This window comes from Nelumbo nucifera, chromosome 3 (assembly GCF_055504915.1).
Source record: "Nelumbo nucifera cultivar China Antique chromosome 3, China Antique-T2T, whole genome shotgun sequence".
Lineage (NCBI taxonomy): Eukaryota > Viridiplantae > Streptophyta > Magnoliopsida > Proteales > Nelumbonaceae > Nelumbo > Nelumbo nucifera.
The window spans coordinates 66,363,272-66,385,022 of record NC_142651.1 but is presented as its reverse complement, the minus strand read 5'-3'; the positions used below and the strand labels follow the sequence as shown (position 1 = coordinate 66,385,022).

Here is a 21,751-nt window from a genome sequence, read left to right as displayed (position 1 = left end):
TCCTTGCAGCCGAGGGAGAGGTCCTCTCTTGTCGGGCAGTGTATGATCATTATGGGCTGAGAGGTTAAGTGTAAGACCATTGAGGATAACACCTGATGGGCTAATCTTGCATCTGCCCACAGTCCCTGGGTGTTACAAGGTGGCTTGGCCTAGGGACCACTTAGTGTAAGTGTTGGGCCCATAGAGCCCATTTGATGGGTTTCAGGGGGTACACTGTCTTCAGCAGTGCATTCGGCCAGGGTCTTGTAACAAAGGCTGGACTGAACCCATGTGGCTGATGTATAGATCAATGCTTGGGTCCCACGCCATACAAGGAAGCCCAACTGGGCAGCAGTTTGGAAGGCTTTTTGAGTACATAACCTTAAATGGGCCTTAAGCCCATTTCGAACTGGGCTGATTTGATCAGTCATTTAAAGGGGGTGAATTCTGAAGTGGGTCAGCTAAAAGGATTGGGCTTAGACCCTATCCACTCAGAGAGTCCAAGATCTAAATGAGATTTAGATCTGGAAACCTCCTAATTATATTAGGAGATAGCTGATCTGATCTGCAGATAAGATAAGGATTATCCCTTATCACTAAGGGACTTCTAACCCAAATATGATTTGGATTAGCAACTCCTAATATGATTAGGAGCTGATCCCTTTGAGATTATAAAAGGGGAAGGGGGCGGCAGCCTTTTATCATCATCAACAGCATTCTTCTCTTAAAGAAAGAGAGATTGAGAGATTTCCTGCATACTGCGAATTCTCTCCTGCCGCCACCTTCCTACCATTGCCATTCCTTCAGTTCGATCTCCAGTTCTTGGGAGCAATCAAGATTTGATCTTGATCTCAATCTTTTGGGAAAAGATTGGTTGGAGCTGTACTCACAAGCCGTCCAGTTGATTCTTGCGAAGGGTCAAGTTCTTTTGAAGAACGTTGTTGATTCTGCTCCATCCTTCACTACGCCATCTTCAGTGGGAGCAGATTTTGGATCCTTCCTTGAGCGTGAACACCTCCATTGGGAGATAGTATTTCTCCGTATCAGGTATAATCCTCTCCCACTCCTTTTGGTTCAGATCTGGTTCAGTTTATGGTTCAAGATTGATCCTTGAAAATATGATTTTCTAACGATTCTCAGTTGAAGGGAGAGATAAATTTTTTGAAATTCGCCCCTTATTCCGCAATCTTTGGGCGTCCATAGGATTGATCTCTCATCCCTTCAGTTCAGGATCATCAAAAGCATCTCCATCCTTTGTGAATTGCTGGTTAGGAAGCATTGGAGTATTGCAGGGTTTGACTCCCAGTTTCCCAGTTTCTGTTAACAGGTTTGAAACATACTTCCTCTGATACAGGAAAATGCCTCTTTTACTCCTTGCCACGTCAATCCCCAAGAAGTACTTTAGGTGCCCCAAATCTTTAGTATTGAACTGGCTCTGCAAGAAGGATTTCAAGGATGAGATTCTCTGCGTGTCACTCCCAGTGATAACAATATCATCTACATATACAACAAGTAGAATGATGCCAAATGTGGACTGCTTATAGAAAACAGTATGGTCAGATTTGCTCTTCCTCATCCCAAACCTCTCTACTGCCTGACTGAATTTTCTAAACCAAGCTTGAGGACTCTGTTTCAGTCCATACAGCGATTTTCGAAGACGACAAACTTTCCCAGACTCCCCCTGAGCAACAAACCCAGGTGGTTGCTTCATATAAACCTCCTCCTGAAGATCTCCATGCAGGAAAGCATTTTTAATATCAAGTTGGTAAAGTGGCCAATCATATGTAGCTGCTAGAGAAATAAATAATCGAACTGAAGTCAATTTTGCCACTGGGCAGAAAGTATCAGAATAGTCCACTCCATATGTCTGTGCATAGCCTTTGGCCACCAAGCGAGCCTTTAGGCGAGCCACTGATCCATCAGAATTAAATTTGACTACAAAGACCCACTTGCATCCGACCGACAATGAGCTTCAAAAGGAGATAAAGTACTGGAACAGGCAATGGTCCGGGGTTCCTGGGTATCCAAAATGTACAGACCTCCTGATTCTCGTCCTTTACCAATAATCCTCTTCGTCATAAGATCCTGAAACAGACAATGATCAGGAAAGAATGAGATACAACAGTTAAGAGTACGAGTGAGTTTGCTAACAGATACCAAATTAAAAGAAAATTTTGGTAAACTCAATACGGATGACAAAGAAAGTGTTGGTGTGGGATTGATAGTGCCAGAACCAAGGACAGAAGAAATAGAACCATCTGCTAAGGTGACTGAAGAAGGAAAAGTGTGTGATTGGAAAGTGGAAAAGAGACTAGGATTACCTGTCATATGATTTGTTGCACTAGAAATAATGACCCACTGAGAGGAAGAAGAAAGAAGACATGTATTGATTTTACCTGACTCAGCAAGGGCAGTGATGGACTCTGAGAGGAGTTCTTTAATGCCTCTTGATACTTGGTAAATTTCGCATACTCATCTGCAGAAATTGTAATGGTCTGATCTGACAATGGATGAGGAGCATCACTCGTAGTTACAACATGAGTTGACTGAGACCCAGAAGACTTCCGGTTTTTCTTTAGCAATTTCTGGCAAGTCCTTTTAGTGTGACCTGGTTCATGACAATAGTAGCAAACTACTTCCCCCGTGTCCTGAGTTCCAACATTCCGACCACTATTACTGCCACCTCTGCTACTATTCTGAGAACAAGACCGGCCAGTTGATCCACTATTCTAGCTGACAAGTGCACTAGGTTGTTGTACAGGTGAGGTATGGGAACTAGTATCTGTACGAAGGACCCTAGTAAAGACCTCCTTTAAAGAGGTAATCTCAGGATTAGACAGAATCTGTGACTTAGCACCATCAAATTGAGGATTAAGGCCAGCCAGAAAACTCATAATAGCCATCTGTTCACATTGAGTCTGCTGAACTTTGATATCAGTACTGAAAGGTAACAACGCGTTCAATTCCACATAAGTGCATTTGGAATTCATGAAATAGGTCTGTAGAGACTGATCCTGTTGTTCAGCCCGATAGAATGCCTTGCAAACATAAAAAATACGAGAAATATTTTCTTTACCAGAGAACATAAAAGCCAAATATTCCATTAGTTGTTTTACAAACTCACAGTGAGAGACATGACCGACGTACTCATTCTCAATAGAATTACGGATTTGCAAAAAACAATTGAGCGCCAACTCTTAGCCATTCAGTACGAGTCTCATCAGTAGGAGGGTCCTTAGTTAGATGGTTGTCCTTAGAGATACTCCGTAAATACAAATGAACAGTCTTACTCCAGTCTAAAGAATTAGTTCCGTTTAGTTTTTGTTCAGTGATTTTAGACAGAATGGGGATAACACTAGGCATAGCCAAGTTCTTCTGTTCAACCGCCATCATAAACACAAGAAAATAGACTTTTGACAACCAGCAAATCCAATAAAACACACTTAAACAGAATCGACAGCAGATGCAACACCCAAACAGCAAGAAATCACAACTGGCATCACCGAAATATCAACTGTATAAAAAGAACAGAGAAGAAAGACTTTCCTGATGGGCAAACAAACACCACAGGAGTAACACCGAGGCTGAGGTGATCGTCGGAAAAGAGACCGGTGAAGGTGGGTCCGTCAAACGCGCCTCCACGCTCCAACGCGTGACGGAGGGGCAGAAACTGGTGGCGGCGCGTGTGGCTCACTCGTTGGGTTTCCGGCGATGCGACTTGGTGGGTAGGCCGATCTGAGGATTCCGCTTCCACTGTTGGTAAGAAAGCGGTTGGATGTAGATGTCACTCGGAATGGGTGACCTAGAGATCGCAGCTGCTGCTCACTTGGGCAACGTAAAGAATTCAAAGCTGCTCACTTGGGCAGCAACGGGAAGAAAACCAGAAATTAATTTCAGACAGGAATTGGTGTCTCCAGCTCTGATACCATGTGACAGAACAAGAATTGGAAGAAATTGATATCTCCTTCAACTGAGAAAATAGTACATATATATACAGCCTTGTAGATACTAAAATAGGAAGAAAATCTAATTCCTATAATCAAGCTACTCCTAATTGGGCTAATACTCCATAATTACATCCTATAATTACAACTTAACTCCATAATTACAGCCTATAATTACAACCTATAATCTCGTAACATTGTAGAAACTAGGGTTTCAAGAGAGAGGAAGAAGAGAAGAGAAGAGAAGAGAAGAGAAGAGAAGAAGAAGGGGAAGAAGAGAGCAAGTGTCGAGAGGTGTGTTTTCACTGTTCACACCCTCAAAAGAATACATTATAATCTGAGAAAATAATAATTACAAGAAGGCCCCTATATGGGTGCCCAAATACTGAGAGAGTATAAGAAAGGAGAAAAAACCAAAATCACCCCTGTCTAGCCATCTCAACAATCTTCATCAAAGAATTGTAAAGAAAGCTCTATTTCTTCTCAAACCTTTCACTATTCTCCCCCTTTCTTCAACCTCTTCCGGCCCTCATTCTTCCCATAAGAGACACTACAAGCTAGTCTTTCCACCTCGCTCCTCATTTTCCTTCCTTTTTTTCCCCCACCCCCTTCTTTTCTAATATAAACTCTCATGTTTGCCTGCTCTTCCTTGGATTCCTTTGAACTCTTCCTCCTCTTTTTGGAGGATTTTCTTGCTACTCCTCCACTACTCACCATTCTTTGCTCATTTTCACCATTCTTCTCACCTTCATCAGGGCATGTGAGGTATTTATATCTTTGTAATTGTCTAAAAAGGATACTTTTGTCTGTCCCATGTTATAAGTAAAACAAGTAGTTACCCTTTAAATTTAGAAGACTATAATTAGCTCCCAGCTGCTACGTACGGCAAAGTTAAGAGACTCACCGAACAAATCACTCTCTTTTCTCTTCTACACCTGTGGATATGGTGTCTTTATCTACATTTCTCTACAATGCCACTACTTTTCTGGACTAAAACCACATGGAAATGGTCAAGTTATAAGAACAACAAAATAAACAATAAAGGCCAATTTCTCTCTTATTTTCCTTTGGTTATTCATGGAATGCACTTTCCACATCTTAGAAAAAGATGATGTTTCATGGCTAATGTATTATATTCTTCATCCCTTTTCTCCAATATGCAAAGCAGTAAATAAATACTGAAGACAGTAAAACCCACAGCAAACTTGCCCAAAATGCTACTGAAGAATTATAAATACAAGGCATATATAGATAGAAAGCCATATATATATATAACTGTTAGTGGAAGTGAATGCCACTCAACTGGGAAGAGGGGGAGAAAAAAGACCAAGAGCAGCCTAAGCCCATTTAGATGGGTTTCTATATATGAGATGTACAAAAGATACAATTTTGCTTGGTAAGAACAGGCCTATAACATATCACTATTAGTATGCAATCACAAAAAGATACATACCTCAACACCACCAATGCAAAAGAGTACAATCAGACACCATACGAATCCTGATGACATGAAAAAGTAGAACAGTACAAGAAATGTGGATGCTGATATCACAAAAGCTATGGCACCTGTTGCATTAATATCCACACTTTCATTCTCAGAGTCACCCTTGGCTGTCCCAGCATTGGAAGATTCCTAGCCAATGAAAGAAAGGAAATGTAATCACAAAATGCATCTCTTTTAATGACATTCTAGAATAGAGTAATCTAAGCAATTGGAGCAAAAATAATCCTTTGTTATATGCAGAATATTAAATGGAGAAGCACAAGCCATGCAGAAGCTATCAAAATTGAAAAGGTACATTATGTGTGATAAAATATACCAAGGTTACATAATGTGTACAAATTATTCCAAGAGTGATGATTTCCTTCTTTTGTTATTCGGAAGGTGTTCATAGGAGCCTTCTAACTGTAATTTGTCCCTCCACCAGTAACAATACACCACATTTGAACCCTTCTTCTTCTTCCTATTCTTCTTCTCTCTTCCTATTCTTTCTACTTGAACCATCCTACCTTTCTACATCTAGTAATAAAAATAAAATATAATTAAAAATAGACAACAAGGAGGTATTTGGGAGAGTTGAGGAGAGAAAGAAGACTCCCACTGATCCAATTAGCAATTGGAAAATAAAGAGACGTGCAAACAACTAATGATGGGGAGAGAGTTAAGATGGAATTCAAAAGCGGACTGTAATCTAAAATTGAAGAGAGAGGAAAGTCATTGGAGACAGAAATCAAGAAATGGATGGATTAGACAAGAAGAATAAAAGCCTAAATACGTTCATTATTTGGGTAACTGGAGGAAGAAAATTTTTATATACAGCTTGGTAATATTCTGAGACCATTACACATCAAGAAGGGATGGCAAATGCTTTGTGCATCATTTAAATCAATATAAAAGAAATCAGACATCTAAATACTTAAGAAGGAATGGACAATTAGTTGCCTCCTGATTTCTTGACGACAGTTTTGCTCACTTCATTCAAAAGTTACATACTTGATAATCTTACTAAATTTTGTATACAACTTTTCCCTTTAAGTAAATAGTAATTAAATTTCCTTATCATCACATTTAATAACATAATAATTGATTTTCAACTCTACTATAGTCCCATTAAATGATATTTATAAACGGATCCCTTCAACATTTGGTATTAGCACATCATATTCAAAGTAAATTACACTGTTGTGGGATTTAACAGTGTGGGCCTCAGCCCATTTACATTATGTCTTCCTATTTCTTGTTGGGCTATACTTCTGTTATTAAGTCTTCATTTTAAGTTACTCCATCTCTTACTAATGGGGGGGGGGGGGTGGTAAAGTTGTAATCTTATGTTTTTTAATGTTGCCCTAATATAAATAACAGTTTGAAGGGCTGGGTAAGATTAAGTCACCCTATTCTTCTTCTTTTACTTCTTCATGAAATAGAATACAAACATACACATTAAATTATGTTATTTAAATGTGTCTCCATTTCTTACCTAATCAACATAGTAACTCCACATTTTGTTTCAATTTTTATTGGCGGATGAATGATTTTGTCAACAAGTTCTCAAGAAAATTGGTAGAGGCACTCCCCATGCATTCATAGAAATGCATGTATGCATGCAGATGTACATATGTAAATGCACATATAATGAGTTATCCAGATGAAGATAAGCAATTTATAGGCAAACCTTAGGAGACAATTGATTATAGTGCTCATCATCTTTCTTGCGTGCAACAATATCTGGCCACAAACATGCCAAGAGAATGGTCCCAACAGCCATCATCCATAAGAAGATCACTGATAAGTCCACAATTGGACGATCTGGAGAATACAGCAGAAGCTCCACTACATTGGAAAGAATACAATTAGCCATTTGTATACTAAACAAAAACATGGTCAATGTGGATGCAAAATATGAAAAAGTTCAAATATATGACCAAAAAACTGTAACAACGTTTTCCCTGAACTGTTGCAAAAAACATGTAAATGAATAACTAGAAACCAAAGTGCTAACAATAATGCACATGTAGCATTAGCTAGTCTCTAACAACAACCCTATTAACAACCCACTTATTAAAGCATTCAAGGTCTTCTTCTGTGTTCAATAGCTAATTATTATCACCTAACTCGAAGCAATGCAATCATATTTCTTCACTTAAGTCACATGTATTGGCCTGCAAATGATCTTATAGGCTACTGGTCTGATCTCAACCAATCTGCGAACCCAGTATCCTATACAGATAACTGTAAACCATAATTCCGATTACCAAGTTCTATAAAAACGGAGCTCTCTTAATCTCAATAATCATTCGCAAGAAAAACAAAGTTGCTACACTTCATACCCCTGGACCAAGCCCACTTTCCTTTCTGAACTTGAACAGCAATGGTGTAGGCTTTTTGGGGCTCTCCTTGAAGTCAGTGCCCCATAAAATTGCCCATGAATTTGTTCAATACTTGTTTTGCACTCCATAAATTCCTAAGATTTCATATTTTTATCCATATCTAACTCTTATTCTTGGTGAATTTATTGAGAATAAGATAGTTTTTCATAATTGAGTGTAATGGTCCATTTATGTCATTTAATTATGGCTGTTTGTGATTGTCTTATTCTTTACTTATAAAGGTAGTGGTGTCCTTTTACTTTAAGTTGTTAGATCCTTCAGGCATCCATGTAGATCATGTGATACAAGGCTTTTTTTAAGGATAAAGAGAATTTCATTAAAGAAAAACGAAAGTACATCAGCAGGTGATAAGATATGACCAAAGCATAAGAGCAATTTCAAGAAACCCAAAAAGGTCCAATACACCCACAAACTACAAACATGTATTACCCAATCATCCTAAAGTAAATCAAAGAAACAGACCCAATACAAATCCCCTAACATCAAAGACCACCAACCCGACACTAAACCAAAGTAAAGATCACTATCCTGAAACCCGCATCAATCTTCATCTGTAAGTGTTTCCTCTTGGTCTGAGGGACTGATACACATCCCAGCTCAGAACCCGGTCCAGCCCATTCTTCACGGGCCTGGGCCAGCCAGCAAGTAGACTTCCCTCTGCTCGAGTCCAGAAGGCGTGAATCTCATGAGCACGTCACACCACCGCCTAATCGTTTGCAGCTTTTGAGAGCCAATCATTGGGCATTATTGTTATTTGTTTTACAAGCAATTATTATCCTGTAACGGCCATGACGAGTCTCTCTTTTTCTATAAATAGCTACCCTGATAATGAATAACATAGAGAGATATATTTTCATCACTAAACTTCGACTCCTTTTCTTCTTCTTTTCAGTGAACTGGTGCAGACCAGCACCATTCCGCGAGGAAGGAAAATGCGGTCCGCTCGGATCCGCGAAGAAATAGATACCAATTTGGTATCAGAGTCGTTTGATCCTGGGGAGGAGCCAATGGAGGACTGGGAGCAGAGACTCAGTGGAGTGGAGCGTGGGCAGGCGGAGCTGGCCAAGGGTCAGGCGGAGATGAACCGTGGGATGGATGAGATGATGGGTAAGTTGAATAGCCTCAGCCTGAGTACTAGTAGTCAACAACAGCCCTTTCTGATGCATCAAGCGGCTACAGGAACCTCTCAAACCAGAACTGAAGGATTGGAGCAAGGGAGTGGATTCCATACTAACTTCCAACGGAGAGTCAGGGTGGAGTTACCGCAGTTTGATGGGAACAATCTAGATGGGTGGCTCTTGTTAATCAAACAGTATTTTGAGCTGCAAGAGGTACCAGAGGAACAATGGATCTCGGTGGCTAGTTTGGGCTTTGAAGGGAGGGTGATTGAGTGGTACTACTGGTACAAAGATTTCCAGCCCACTTCTTCCTGGCGATAGTTTGTTTCAGCATTAGATAGCAGGTTCAATGGTGCCCTATGATCAAATCAAGCTGGAAGATTAACTAAGTTAACTCAAACTTCAACTGTGCAAGACTACCTTGAGGAGCTTCAGAGGTTGTCAAGCAGGGTTAAGGGGTTATCTGAGGAGTTCTTGGTGGGGTGTTTCGTAGCTGGGTTTAGACCAGATCTGTGGGCAGGGGTAGAAAAGTTCGAGCCAATGAGCCTAGCAAGGGCAACCCAATTGGCACTACTTGAAGAAGAGGAGTGGAATGCTGAGAAGAAATTGCAGAAGGTGGAAGTAAGAAAGCCAAGGGTGGGTCCCAGCATCAACCCGGCATCCAAACTACCAGAAGTCAAGAAACTGACCCCAGCTGAGGTCAAGGACCGGAGGGCCAAGGGACTCTGCTACAGCTGTGATGAGCAGTTGCGTCCTCAACACCGTTGCAAAACCCAGAAGTTGTTGTGGATACTTGGACTCTCAGAGGAGGATGAGGAATCTAGTGACGGACCTAATGAAACAGAGGTGCTCGAGGAAGTTGATCGAGCTCCTGAGATCTCCCTTCACTTCTTAACTGGGGGAAGCCCGGCACACACCATGAGAATTCAAGGTAACATTTTAGGCTGCCCTGTTTATGTTCTGATCGATAGTGGATCTACTGTAAATTTCCTAGACCCCAAAATAGCAAGGAAGGCAAGCCTTAACATGTCAACTGAACAACCATCTGATGTGGTAGTGGCCAATGGTGAAACATTACATGGGGCAGGGACTTGTTTACAGGTGCCCATTAAGGCCCAAGGAGTAACAATGGTGGCAGACATGTATTTATTACCTTTAACTGGGTATGATGTCGTGCTTGGGGCCCAGTGGCTCAAACCTCTTGGGCCCATCGTGTGGGACTTTAATACATTATGTCTTCAATACACCAGCCCAAAGGGAACCTGTTGAAGTTCGACCTGCCCTAGAATTCTGTCTTGTTCGTTGACTGTAAAGTAAAGTGAACAGAAAGAAGTACAAGTAGGAAAGGAAAGAAGAAGAGAGAAAAGAGAGAAGGTCTAGTTCGAATTAGAGAAAAAGTTATCCCTAGATTCGGCCAGACCTGTTATTATATTATTAACTTATTGGAAAAGACTTAAGTGCCCTTATTTAAGTAAGAGGGACTCGAACTAACATAACAGTACACATCAACATTCTCAACAAGTGCAAAGACCAAAATACCCCTTCACTAACACCACTAACACTCCCCCTCAAGCTGGTGAGTATATATCATATAATCCCAGCTTGTTACATATGTAGTCCACTCTCCCCCGACTCAAACCTTTTGTAAACAAGTCTGCCCACTGGTTTCCCGTACTAACATATGCAGTTTCTATCACTCCATTCAACACCTTCTCTCTCACAAAATGACAGTCAACTTCGATGTGCTTGGTTCTTTCATGAAACACCGGATTGGAAGAGATATGAACCGCTGCCTGATTGTCACAATAAAGCTTCATTGGAGTATTGATGTCATATCCTATCTCCTGTAGAAGGTTCTTTAGACACACTAATTCACAAGCAGTATGTGCCATGGCCCTATATTCTGCTTCTTGCCACAACTGTTTGCTTCTTACTTTTCCACGTTACCAGGTTACCCCCCAGAAAGGTGCAATAACCTGTGATAGATCGTCTATCAGACATAGAACCTGCCCAATCAACATCAGTGTACCCTTCTACTACCAGTTTTCCACCACTCCTGTACAGCAAACCACGACCAGGAGCTCCTTTCAGATACCTCACAATCCTTAGCACTGCATTCCAATGTGGGACCAAAGGTTTCTGCATGAACTGACTCACCACACTAACCAACCGCAAATGAAATATCTGGTCGAGTAATGGTTAGATAGTTTAGTTTGCCTACAAGTCGTCGGTATCTGCCAGGGTCTTCAAATACTTCACCTATATCACTACTCAGCCTCATATTTGTTTCCATAGGTGTCTCAGTCGGTTTAGTACCCAGCAACCTTGTTTCTTCCAGTAAATCAAGCACATACTTCCTCTGACACAAATTAATGCCATGCTTAGATCTTGCTACCTCTATGCCCAAAAAGTATTTCAACTTGCCAAGGTCCTTTGTTTGAAAGTGTTCCTGTAGGAATGCCTTCAATCTGTCAATGCCCATTTTATCATTCCCAGTCACAACGATATCATCCACATACACCACCAATATTATTTTGCCTGCCGAAGAGTCAAGACTGAAGACAAAATGATCAACTTGGCACTGTTTCATACCAAACTTCTTGACCACCTCACTGAACCTACCAAACCATGCTCGAGGGGACTGTTTAAGTCCATATATAGCCTTCTTAAGTCTGCATACCTTACCATCCTCCCCCTGAGCAACAAACCCTGGTGGTTGCTTCATGTAGACCTCCTCGAGCAAATCACCATGCAAAAAGGCATTTTTGATATCTAGCTGATGTAGAGGCCAATCATACATAGCTACAAGGGAGATGACGACACGAACTGACCCTATCTTAGCAACCGGGGAGAATGTCTCTGTGTAGTCAATGCCATAGGTTTGGGAGTACCCTTTGGCAATCAGTCACGCCTTCAGGCACTCAACACGACCATCTGGCAAGTACTTAACACTATACACCCACTTACAACCGACAGCCTGCTTCCTAGGAGGAAGAGCGGTGAGGTCCCAAGTGTGATTATGATGCAGAGCAGAGAGCTCTTCTTCCATAGCACGGCACCACTCTTGAAAGGTAAGGGCTTCCTGAACATCCTTAGGAACAACCACGGAGGATAACAAAGAGATGGACTGGCGATGAGAGGCGGAGAGGTGAGTAAGTGAAACAAAATTGGAAATAGGGTGAAGGGTGCAGGTACGTTTACCTTTCCGGAAGGCAATAGGAAGATCTAGGTCGGAAGCTGGTGTCGGAGCTGGAGTTGGATCTGTCGACGGTGATGAAGTCGGAGGAGCTGCAGTTGGTACACGCGCGCGATGTGTATACACGTGACAGAAGGGTGGACGATCAACAGACGGTGGCACCGGAGGCAAGGATGTAGGCATGACTGGAACCAGAGGAGGTGGTGATGTGGAGGAAGCAGCATCACCGGACTCCACAAAGAACGGAGTAGACTCGAAGAATGTAACATCAGCACATACCAAGGAACGACGAGAACTGGGATGATAACACTTGTACCCTTTCTGAGTTCGGGAATAGCCAAGGAAGATACACTTCAGGGAACGTGCATCTAACTTGTCAGTCCCGGGACCCAGATTATGCACGAAGCAGACACGCCCAAATACCCGAGGAGGAAGCAAAAATGGAGACATGTTGGGAAATAAGACACTAAAAGGAGAACGACCATCAAGAATAGACGTGGGCATCCGATTAATTAAGAAACAAGAGGTGAGCATTGCATCGCTCCAAAAGGTTTTGGGAACATTCATGTGGTGCATGAGGGAGCGTGTCGTTTCTACAAGATGTCGGTTCTTTCTCTCAGCAACCTCATTTTGTTGCGGAGTGTAGGCATAGGAAGTTTGGTGTATAATGCCATGTTGGTCCAAGTATTCTTAAAAAGATGAAGATAAGTATTCACGACCATTATCAGAACGGAAAATTTTGATGTGAATGCCAAATTGATTGCGGATCTCAGCATAAAATTTCTGGAAGATGGCAAATAATTCACTTCTTTCTTTCATTAAATAGAGCCACGTCATTCTTGAACAGTCATCAACAAAAATAACAAAATATCTGTATCCATTATATGACATCACTTTATAAGGACCCCAAACATATGAATGAATTAAAGAAAAAAGACTCGACACACGGTTATCGACCCTCGAACGAAAGGGAACACGATGGTGTTTCCCAAATTGACATGACTCACAATCTAAAACAGAAAGTTGACTCGATGAAGGGACTAAGGACTACAACACTTTTAGCGAAGGATGACCAAATCTACAATGCCACTAGAGAGGAGAAATGGATGACTGAAGGGCCGTTGACGTTCTTCCACCACCATCAAGATAATACAGTCCACCGGCTTCATGCCCTCCACCAATCTTCATCCCCGTCTTGATATCCTGAAAAACACACATAGAGGGGTAAAATGTGATGGAGCACTTAAGGGACTTGGTCAGCTTACTAACAGACATGAGATTAAATGGAAGCTTAGGTACAAATAAAACAGAGGATAGGGATACAGGGTCTAGGTCAACATTACCAACACCACAGATAGATGATGTGGAGCCATTAGCAAGGGTAACAGATTGTGATGTTGAGCAATGGGTGAGAGATGAAAACACACCTGGAGTTCCCGTCATGTGATCGGAGGCTCCAGAGTCAATAATCTAGGGGTTGGGTGTGGATGCCAAACAAGCCATACCTAAGTGTGCAAAGGTAGCTGTGTTCTGCTGCGACTTGGATTGAACAAACCTTTCATACTCATCCCGAGGAACACTCACCATCTCCTTGCCTGGACCATCTGAGGGAGTAGAAGGCATCGGATCAGCTGCCCGGTTCTCCTATCTAGAGCTGAAACTGGTGTCACTAGTCATGGCATGGTTGGCCCACGTCGAGGGAAGACCATGTAAGTCATAGCAGTAGTTAATAGTATGTCCATCCAAACCACAATGAGTACACTTCTGTGGACCCGAGCCACGTCCTCTACCACGAGCTCCCCTTGAATCTCTGCCTCCAGTACGACCACCACCACGGATATGTGTAGGTCCACCACTACCACTCCTGCCAGGCTGGGCTCCTCGAGCCCCACTTCTGCCACCTCGACCTCTCGATACTGCAAATGCTGATTTATCTGAGATATTAGAATCCATAGATCCAATGGAAGCCCTCCGAAGATGAGCAAACACCTCCTCTAAAGATGGAAGAGCAGATCCCCCTAGTATCTGGGCTCGTACTGGTTCATACTCGGACTTCAGCCCCACCAAAAATCGTGTCACATCAAGCTGCTCTCACTGTTGCTGTTGAACTTTGACATCAGAAGTGAGAGGATGATAGACGTTTAACTCATTACGGATATTTCTCACACTGGCATAGTACTCCTCAAGGCTCTGATTTCCCTGTTGCAGATTGAAGTATTCCTGATACAGTTGATATACCCTAGTGGTATTATCCTGACCTGAATACAGTTTCTTAGCATGATCCCACACCTCTTTGGCTGTGTCAAGAAACATGAAGTTCACACTGATTCTGGGTTCCATATTGTTCCACAACCATGTGATGATCTGTGCATCTTCCTGTTCCCAGTCTTCATACTCCTGAGAATTAGTGGGGGGGTTTCTCCTCTCTTATGTGCTTCACTTTCTTCTTCGCCTTCAGAAAAACCTCTACAGACTTGGCCCAAGGGACATAGTTTCTCTCCATTCAGTTTAATGGAGGTCATTTGGACATTCAGGTAGTCAGTAGATACCATGACACTAGGTTTACTATCACTGTTACCTACCATTGCCGAACTCCCTTATCACTAAATTCTGAGCACTACACACTGCACACTACACACAAACACTTCACCGAAATCTACACACTGATTTCAACAGTAATAAATGCTGAGAACTGCAACACCACAAACCCTACTCATCGAAATCTGCACCCTGATTTCAACAATATTAAATGCTGAAAACCACACTTGTAACACCACAAACCCTAATCCACGGTTACCGGAAGTTTCACCATTAAGTAGACACTATTGCCCTTTGAATCACACACAAACCAGAATAAACCCTAGCATAAACCCTAGCATACTGCAATCTGAAAACCCATCATACGAACTGTACTACACCTCTCATGTATTCCATAATAGAAAATATGCATAAAAAGAAACTTTACGTCATCGCCTGAAGGCCAACCATACGAAGGACTGAGACACCACTGCACCACACGTACCAGCCCTAATTAGGGCTTAGAAACCACAGCAACCAATCACCAACGACACAATCGAAGGCATAGGAACCTCCAAGGGAAGAGGGCGATCAGTCCTTTTCAGCCCTTTTCCCAGTCTCCAACTCATAGTTGAGAAACCCAAGAGAAACCCTAGTTCGAATGCGCAGAAGACAGAATTCTAGCAAGTCTGATTTGTTCAATGTGGCTCTGATACCATGTTGAAGTTCGACCTGCCCTAGAATTCTATCTTGTTCGTTGACTGTAAAGTAAAGTGAACAGCAAGAAGTAGAAGTAGGAGAGGAAAGAAGAAGAGAGAAAAGAGAGAAGGTCTAGTTCGAATTAGAGAAAAAGTTATCCCTAGATTCGGCCATACCTGTTATTATATTATTAACTTATTGGAAAAGACTTAAGTGCCCTTATTTAAGTAAGAGGCACTCGAACTAACATAACAGTACACATCAACATTCTCAACAAGTGCAAAGACCAAAATACCCCTTCACTAACACCACTAACAGAACCCATACCTTAAAAGGGCTTAAACAACCAGAACCCAAGTACCTAAAGAAGGGTCTGGATACTAGGATCATTAACAAGGCCCATCAGGCATACTTGTTACAGTTTCATAGCTCTCCAACCCAAGACTCTGAATGGGTGTGTGAGCCCAGGGTTGCCTCATTGTTAGAAGAATTTAAGGAGGTGTTTGGGGAACCTAAGGGACTGCCGCCAAAAAAAGATTGTGACCATGCCATTACCCTTGCAAAGGGGTGGAAACCATTAATGTACGGTCTTCTAGATACCCCCAATACCAAAAGGGAGAATTGAAAAGATCATTAGGGAAATGCTACAGGAAGGAGTAATAAGGCCCAACAACAGCCCATTTTCGGCTCCTGTTCTCCTAGTAAAAAATAGATGGTGGGTGGAGACTTTGTGTGGACTACCGGGCCTAAACAAGGTAGTGATCAAGGACAGGTTCCCCATTCCCATAGTGGATGAGTAGTTTGATGAACTCTATGGTATCACTACCTTCTCCAAAGTGGACCTCATATCTAGGTATCATTAGACCCGGATTAGAGAGGGTGATGAATACAAAACTGCCTTTTGCACTCATGAAGGATGTTATGAGTACCTTGTGATGCCCTTTAGATTAAGCAATGCACCCTCCTCATTCAAGGCACTCATGAATGACATTTTCAGGGACCACTTGAGAAAGTTCATCATGGTTTTTTTATGATATTCTAACCTACAGTAAGTCAATAGAAGATCACTTGGAGAATTTACGAGTGGTGTTACAGCTATTACGCCGACACCAGCTGTTTGCTAAGAAGAGTAAGTGTAAGTTTGCAGTAGAGAGCATCGACTACCTTGGTCATGTCATCTCCAAGGAAGGAGTTAGTGTGGACCCAGAGAAGATTCAGTGTATGTTAGCATGGCCTTGGCCCAAAACTCAAAGGGAACTGAGGGGATTTGGGGGCTAACCGGTTATTATTGGAAGTTCATAGAAGGGTATGGGCTGAAGGCCCAACCACTTGCACAACTTTTGAAGAATGATGGTTAGGGCTGGAATGAACAGGCAGAACATGCTTTTCAAACTCTCAAGCAGGCTATGGCCACCACTCTGGTGTTGGGCCTACCTAATTTTGATAGCCCATTTACTATCAAGTGTGACGCCAGCGGGTATGGTGTGGGAGTTGTGTTAACCCAGAACGGACAACCTATCGCCTACTACAGCAAGGGACTACAAGGCCGGAATTTGCACCTCTCTACCTATGACAAGGAATTACTGGCCATGGTGCTAGCTATTCAGAAGTGGATACCTTATATTTTGGGGAACAAGTTCTTTGTGTTGACTGATCATCAAAGTTTGAAATTTTTGACAAAGCAAAAACTTCACACCCCTTTCCAACAAAGACTAATTAGCAAACTCCTGGGGTACAGGAAAGGAAAGGAAAATGCACCAGCAGATGCACTATCAAGGAAGGCTGAAGAAGAGATACGGGCCATCTCTCAGCCCATTCCTAGCTGGATTAAGGACCTGAAGCGAGAGACCACACAATCCCAAACTAAAAGAAATCTAAGAGGTCATTGTTGCAGGAAGAAAGTCGGGACCCAAGTACGAGTTTAAGCAAGGCTTGATTTTGTGAAATGAATGTGTGGTGTTGAGCACTGATTCACAATATAGGCACAAGATTTTTGAGGAAGCTCATGCCTCCCCTACTGGGGGACACTTGGGGTATTACAACACTATGCAACGACTAAGGGGAATATGCTATTGGAAGGAATATAGGAAGGAGGTGAAACAGTGGATCTGTGAATGTGACACATGTCAGAGAAACAAAACAGAAAACCTTCCCACACCCGGACTACTGCAACCACTGCAAATCCCAAACAATGTATGGAGTGAGATATCCATGGATTTCATTGAAGGTTTGCCACTCTTACACAAGAAATCTGTCATTTTTGTAGTAGTGGATCGGCTAACTAAATATGGACACTTTTTTGCATTAGCCCACTCATATTCAGCCCAGGAGGTTGCTTAAGTATTCCTTGATGGGGTACTTAAATTACATGGCATATCCCTCTCGATTGTGAGTGATCGAGACCCAGTCTTCACTAGCAATTTCTGGAAGGAGCTTTTCAGGCTACAAGGAACCCAGCTGAAGTTGACTACAGCCTACCACCCGCAAACGGATGGACAGACAGGGGTTCTTAACCGCACACTAGAGACTTATTTGCGGTGTTTACTAGTGGTCAGCCACACCAATGGGTGAAATGTCTCCCACTCGCTGAATGGTGGTACAATACCACCTTCCATTCTACAACTAAGAACACACCATATCAGTTGGAATACGGTACCCCCCCCACCCACCCACCCTCCCTCTTATCTTATGTTCCAAGAACAACCAGAGTCCAAACAATGGATATCGAACTCAGAGAGACGAAAACCATTCTGGAGGATTTAAAATATCACCTCCAGATTTCCTAGCAGAGGATGAAGAAGTTGGCTGATAAACACCGCATGAAAGAAATTTTGAAGTAGGCAACTGGGAATTTCTTCGTTTACAACCGTACAAACAGTCCATTGCAGCCCGCAAATCACAAAAGTTATCAGCTCGATACTATAGGCCCTTTCAAGTGTTACAGAAAATTGGTACAGTAGCCTACAAACTACTCCTACCAGAAGGGTGTAGGCTTCACCCAGTGTTTCACGTCAGCTGGCTGAAGAAGAAATTAGGACCCCAACATGTTTCCAGTCCCACTCTACCCCCCACCCCCCCACCACTCAGCAACAGGTGTACTTAAACCCCATCCCCCTGCCCTTTTGGACAGACGTATGATTAAGAGGGGCAACAAAGCAACAACTGAAGTTCTAATTCAATGGGAGGGAACGTCAGAGGCAGATGCAACTTGGGAACTCTGGAAATTGGAAAACATCCAGAAGCAGTTTGCTGGTCCTTGCCTTGAAGACAAGGCCAGCCCAAGGGGGGAGGAGTGATACACATCCCAGCTCTGAACCCGGTCAAGCCCATTCTTCACGGGCCTGGGCCAGCCAGCGAGTAGACTTCCCTCTGCTCGAGTGCAGAAGGCGTGAACCTCATGAGCACGTCACACCACCGCCTAACTGTTAATCATTGATCATTGTTGTTATTTGTTTTACAAGCAATTATTATCCTGTAACAGCCATGACGAGCCTCTCTTTTTCTGTAAATAGCTACCCTGATAATGAATAACATAGAGAGATATATTTTCATCACTAAACTTCGACTCCTTTTTCTTCTTTTCAGTGAACGGTGCAGACCAGCACCATTCCGCGAGGAAAGAAAAAGCGGTCCGCGAGGATCCGCGAAGAAATAGATAAGGGACCCTCATCCCATTCCCCTTTCCATTTCTGTACAGCCGCATCTCTTGAATCTTCTTCAACTATATTATTATTCTGTGGCGGCTGGATCATACTAGATTTAGAAGCATCACCGCTCACGTTTTCCTGTTTTTTCTTCGACGCAAGGGGAGCTGATGACAGGTCTGACACCGTCACCCCCCTATGATCAGAAATGGGAGTCCCGCTGCCTCTCAATGTTTTCCTTTAATATACCCATTTGTATTTTTTTTTTTGTAGGTCCTGCCCCTGTGAAGCCGAGTTTTAGCCTCGAAAAAATCTGTTACATGAACAATATTATGAGATCTCGAGTTTCGCGGTTTCTTGCTGATTATCCCATTAATGCGATCCTCTCTCCTCTTTAAGATTCCTCCTTCGACCCAAATCTACACCCAGCCTTCCAACCTCAACCTCCTCATAATGCAGACCTTCTTTGTCATGCCTTTCAGCCTGTCCTCCATTGAACTCATCAATGCATGAAGCTTCCTTACCCTCAATCTCGCCTTCAATTTCCGACTCAACACCGGTACTTCCCCCCCCCCCCCCTCCCCCTTCCAATCTCACTGATTCAATGGATACTGCACCCTCCGAAAATAAAAGACCAACGTCGCCAGTCACCGGAGGTGGAAAGTCGTCGATCGTCTCTCCCGTACCACCAAAGATCCTCTTCTTGTCACTTTTGTCATATCTGACGATTACCCAAATCCACCTCTCCTTCTTTCCTTTTCTATCCTCAATCGAGACCCTCTTTCTTACTCTACTCCTTTTTAAAGTTGGTTTGAAAGGCCCCTGTGCGAATCAGCTTTGAAAACTTGAGCATCTCTCGGCCTTTCTAATGGGTGAGACAAGTCCTCAAGTCGAGAGCCCTGACCTGCAAGAGTCACCTTTATCCTGTCCGTACTTTTCCGAATTGTTTATGATGTATTTGACTCCAGATATGTTGTGTTGTGTTGCACCTCAGATTAAATGGATTCCTGAGAATTGTAACCGATAGAGGATTACAGGTATATTTGGTTTCAGTACATTTCAAATGTACCAAATATGTTGTCCCAACATACGACTATTAAATGCTCATAAGTGAAAATTCCCGATTAGTACCTAGTTATTTTGGGCCAAGTGACATTTTGGTCCCAAATTTTAAAATGTAATAATTTAATATCTAAAGTTTTAAAATGTGACAATTCAATATCTATCATTAACTAGTTGTTAATCAATCGTCAAGTAACATTTGAAAAGATACAAATGTTCTTCAAGTGTTATTTAATTTTCTTTATCAATCATTTAAACGTTGACAAAAAATTAACAGTCCAAAATCTTTGTCTTTATGTTGGAGTCACGTTTGAGTGGACATTCTGGTGACCCCAACTCTTTTGAATAAAAGAAGCAAGGATTTGAAACTGTTAATTTTTTGTCTATGTTTGGATGGTTGATAAAGAAAATTAAATGACACTTGAAGGACATTTGTATCTTTTTCAAATGCCACTTAACGGCTAGTGAGAGAACACATTGTGAGGCCTTATTGTGTGGGATGTTTTTGGGGTGCCATCCTATGGGGCGCAAATTATTAATCTTTTTATTAAGGGTACCCCTATTGTTTGAAAATTGATTGGTGCTACCCCTATTGTTTCTGACAATTGACTAATCCTTCTTAGTCATTAACATGCATTAACGGAGATGTGAAAAAGTCTATTTTACCCTCCACTATTGATTACTCAGATGTCTCCCTCTCCTTTTCATTTTCATCGTCAGAACTACTAGAACCATAGAAATTGCTAGAATAGCGGAGGATGACCAAATCTCAAATCTGAGTATCTCTCAGATATCATATATGGGTTCCTTCGAGTTCGCACAACTGTTGTTACTTGACTTCCAAGTCCGAACCAATGGATACCTCCCATCAATGCCCCCACGCCATGGGTTGCAGTGGTTGGAGGGTCCAATGCATTTCAAGATAAGTTTGGTTTTGTTGTAGAAATCCCTCCTTCTTTCTGTCTCCCTCTTTCCATTGTCAACGACCTTCTTTAAGCCAGACTTCGCCAAGGGTGTTGCTTCTATGGCCGGTGCTTCTTTAAGCCATAATAGTATCGCTAATGAGGAGAAGAAGAACCAGAGCACGAGGCACAGATCCATTATCTTCTTCTCTGAAGTTTGAGCAATCCTAAGCAAACTAGGCTGGGTAAGGGTTGGTCAATCCTAAGCGAAAACCGTGCCTTAATGACCTTACTCAGATTTGGGTTCCTTAAGGACCCAACCAGTTCGGTTTTCTGTGGAAAGGAAGAAGATGGTAAGGGTAAAATTGGGTTTTTAAAAAAAATATATCACCTATATACGAATTTAAGGAATATTAATGGATGCAAATGGTAAGAATAGAACTAATCAATTCAAAGAAACAGTACGGATAGCATCAGTCAATTTTACCCTTTTATTTAATCCGTCGCCACCCCATCAAACCCAATTAAATTACCTGTCCTTTCCAAAAAGCAATTATTAATCTTTTTTATTCCCGCCCTTTCTTCGTCAAGGCTGAACTCATCTTTCGACAAACCCTCTTCTATTCCTTTTCTAACACGTGACCTTCGTCTTCCAAATCAGCTTTGTCTTCAACCTCTCGTCCTTCCCCCAGAGCGACACTTCAAGTTCCGTCGCAATCTAAACCTTCGCCCAAGCTCCATCTAAAAATACATCGAGAGCTCAAGGGGCCTCCTTTGGCTTCACTCTAGAATTAAGCTTGGA

The 21,751-nt window shown here is 42.2% G+C and overlaps 1 protein-coding gene and 1 long non-coding RNA gene across 3 annotated transcripts in view; one reads left to right on the top strand and one right to left on the bottom strand.

Annotated features, from left to right (window-relative positions):
* LOC104588916 (signal peptide peptidase-like 2) overlaps window positions 1–21,751 on the bottom strand; it is a 140,151-nt gene that overhangs the window by 101,584 nt on the left and 16,816 nt on the right. Inside the window, exons 5-6 of the mRNA XM_010247040.3 lie at window positions 7,097–7,254; window positions 5,377–5,556 (exon numbers count right to left, since the gene is read on the bottom strand). Of these exons, the coding sequence (XP_010245342.2) occupies window positions 5,377–5,556; window positions 7,097–7,254 (338 nt within the window). The remainder of the gene's footprint in view (window positions 1–5,376; window positions 5,557–7,096; window positions 7,255–21,751) is intronic.
* LOC148801301 (uncharacterized) lies at window positions 7,269–19,808 on the top strand. Of its 2 annotated transcripts, XR_016084128.1 has the most exons (3): window positions 7,287–9,860; window positions 18,927–19,162; window positions 19,259–19,808. It is a non-coding gene; the product is annotated as an uncharacterized LOC148801301 (long non-coding RNA). The 2 variants fall into 2 exon arrangements; XR_016084127.1 differs by having other exon boundaries at window positions 7,269–9,860; window positions 18,927–19,808.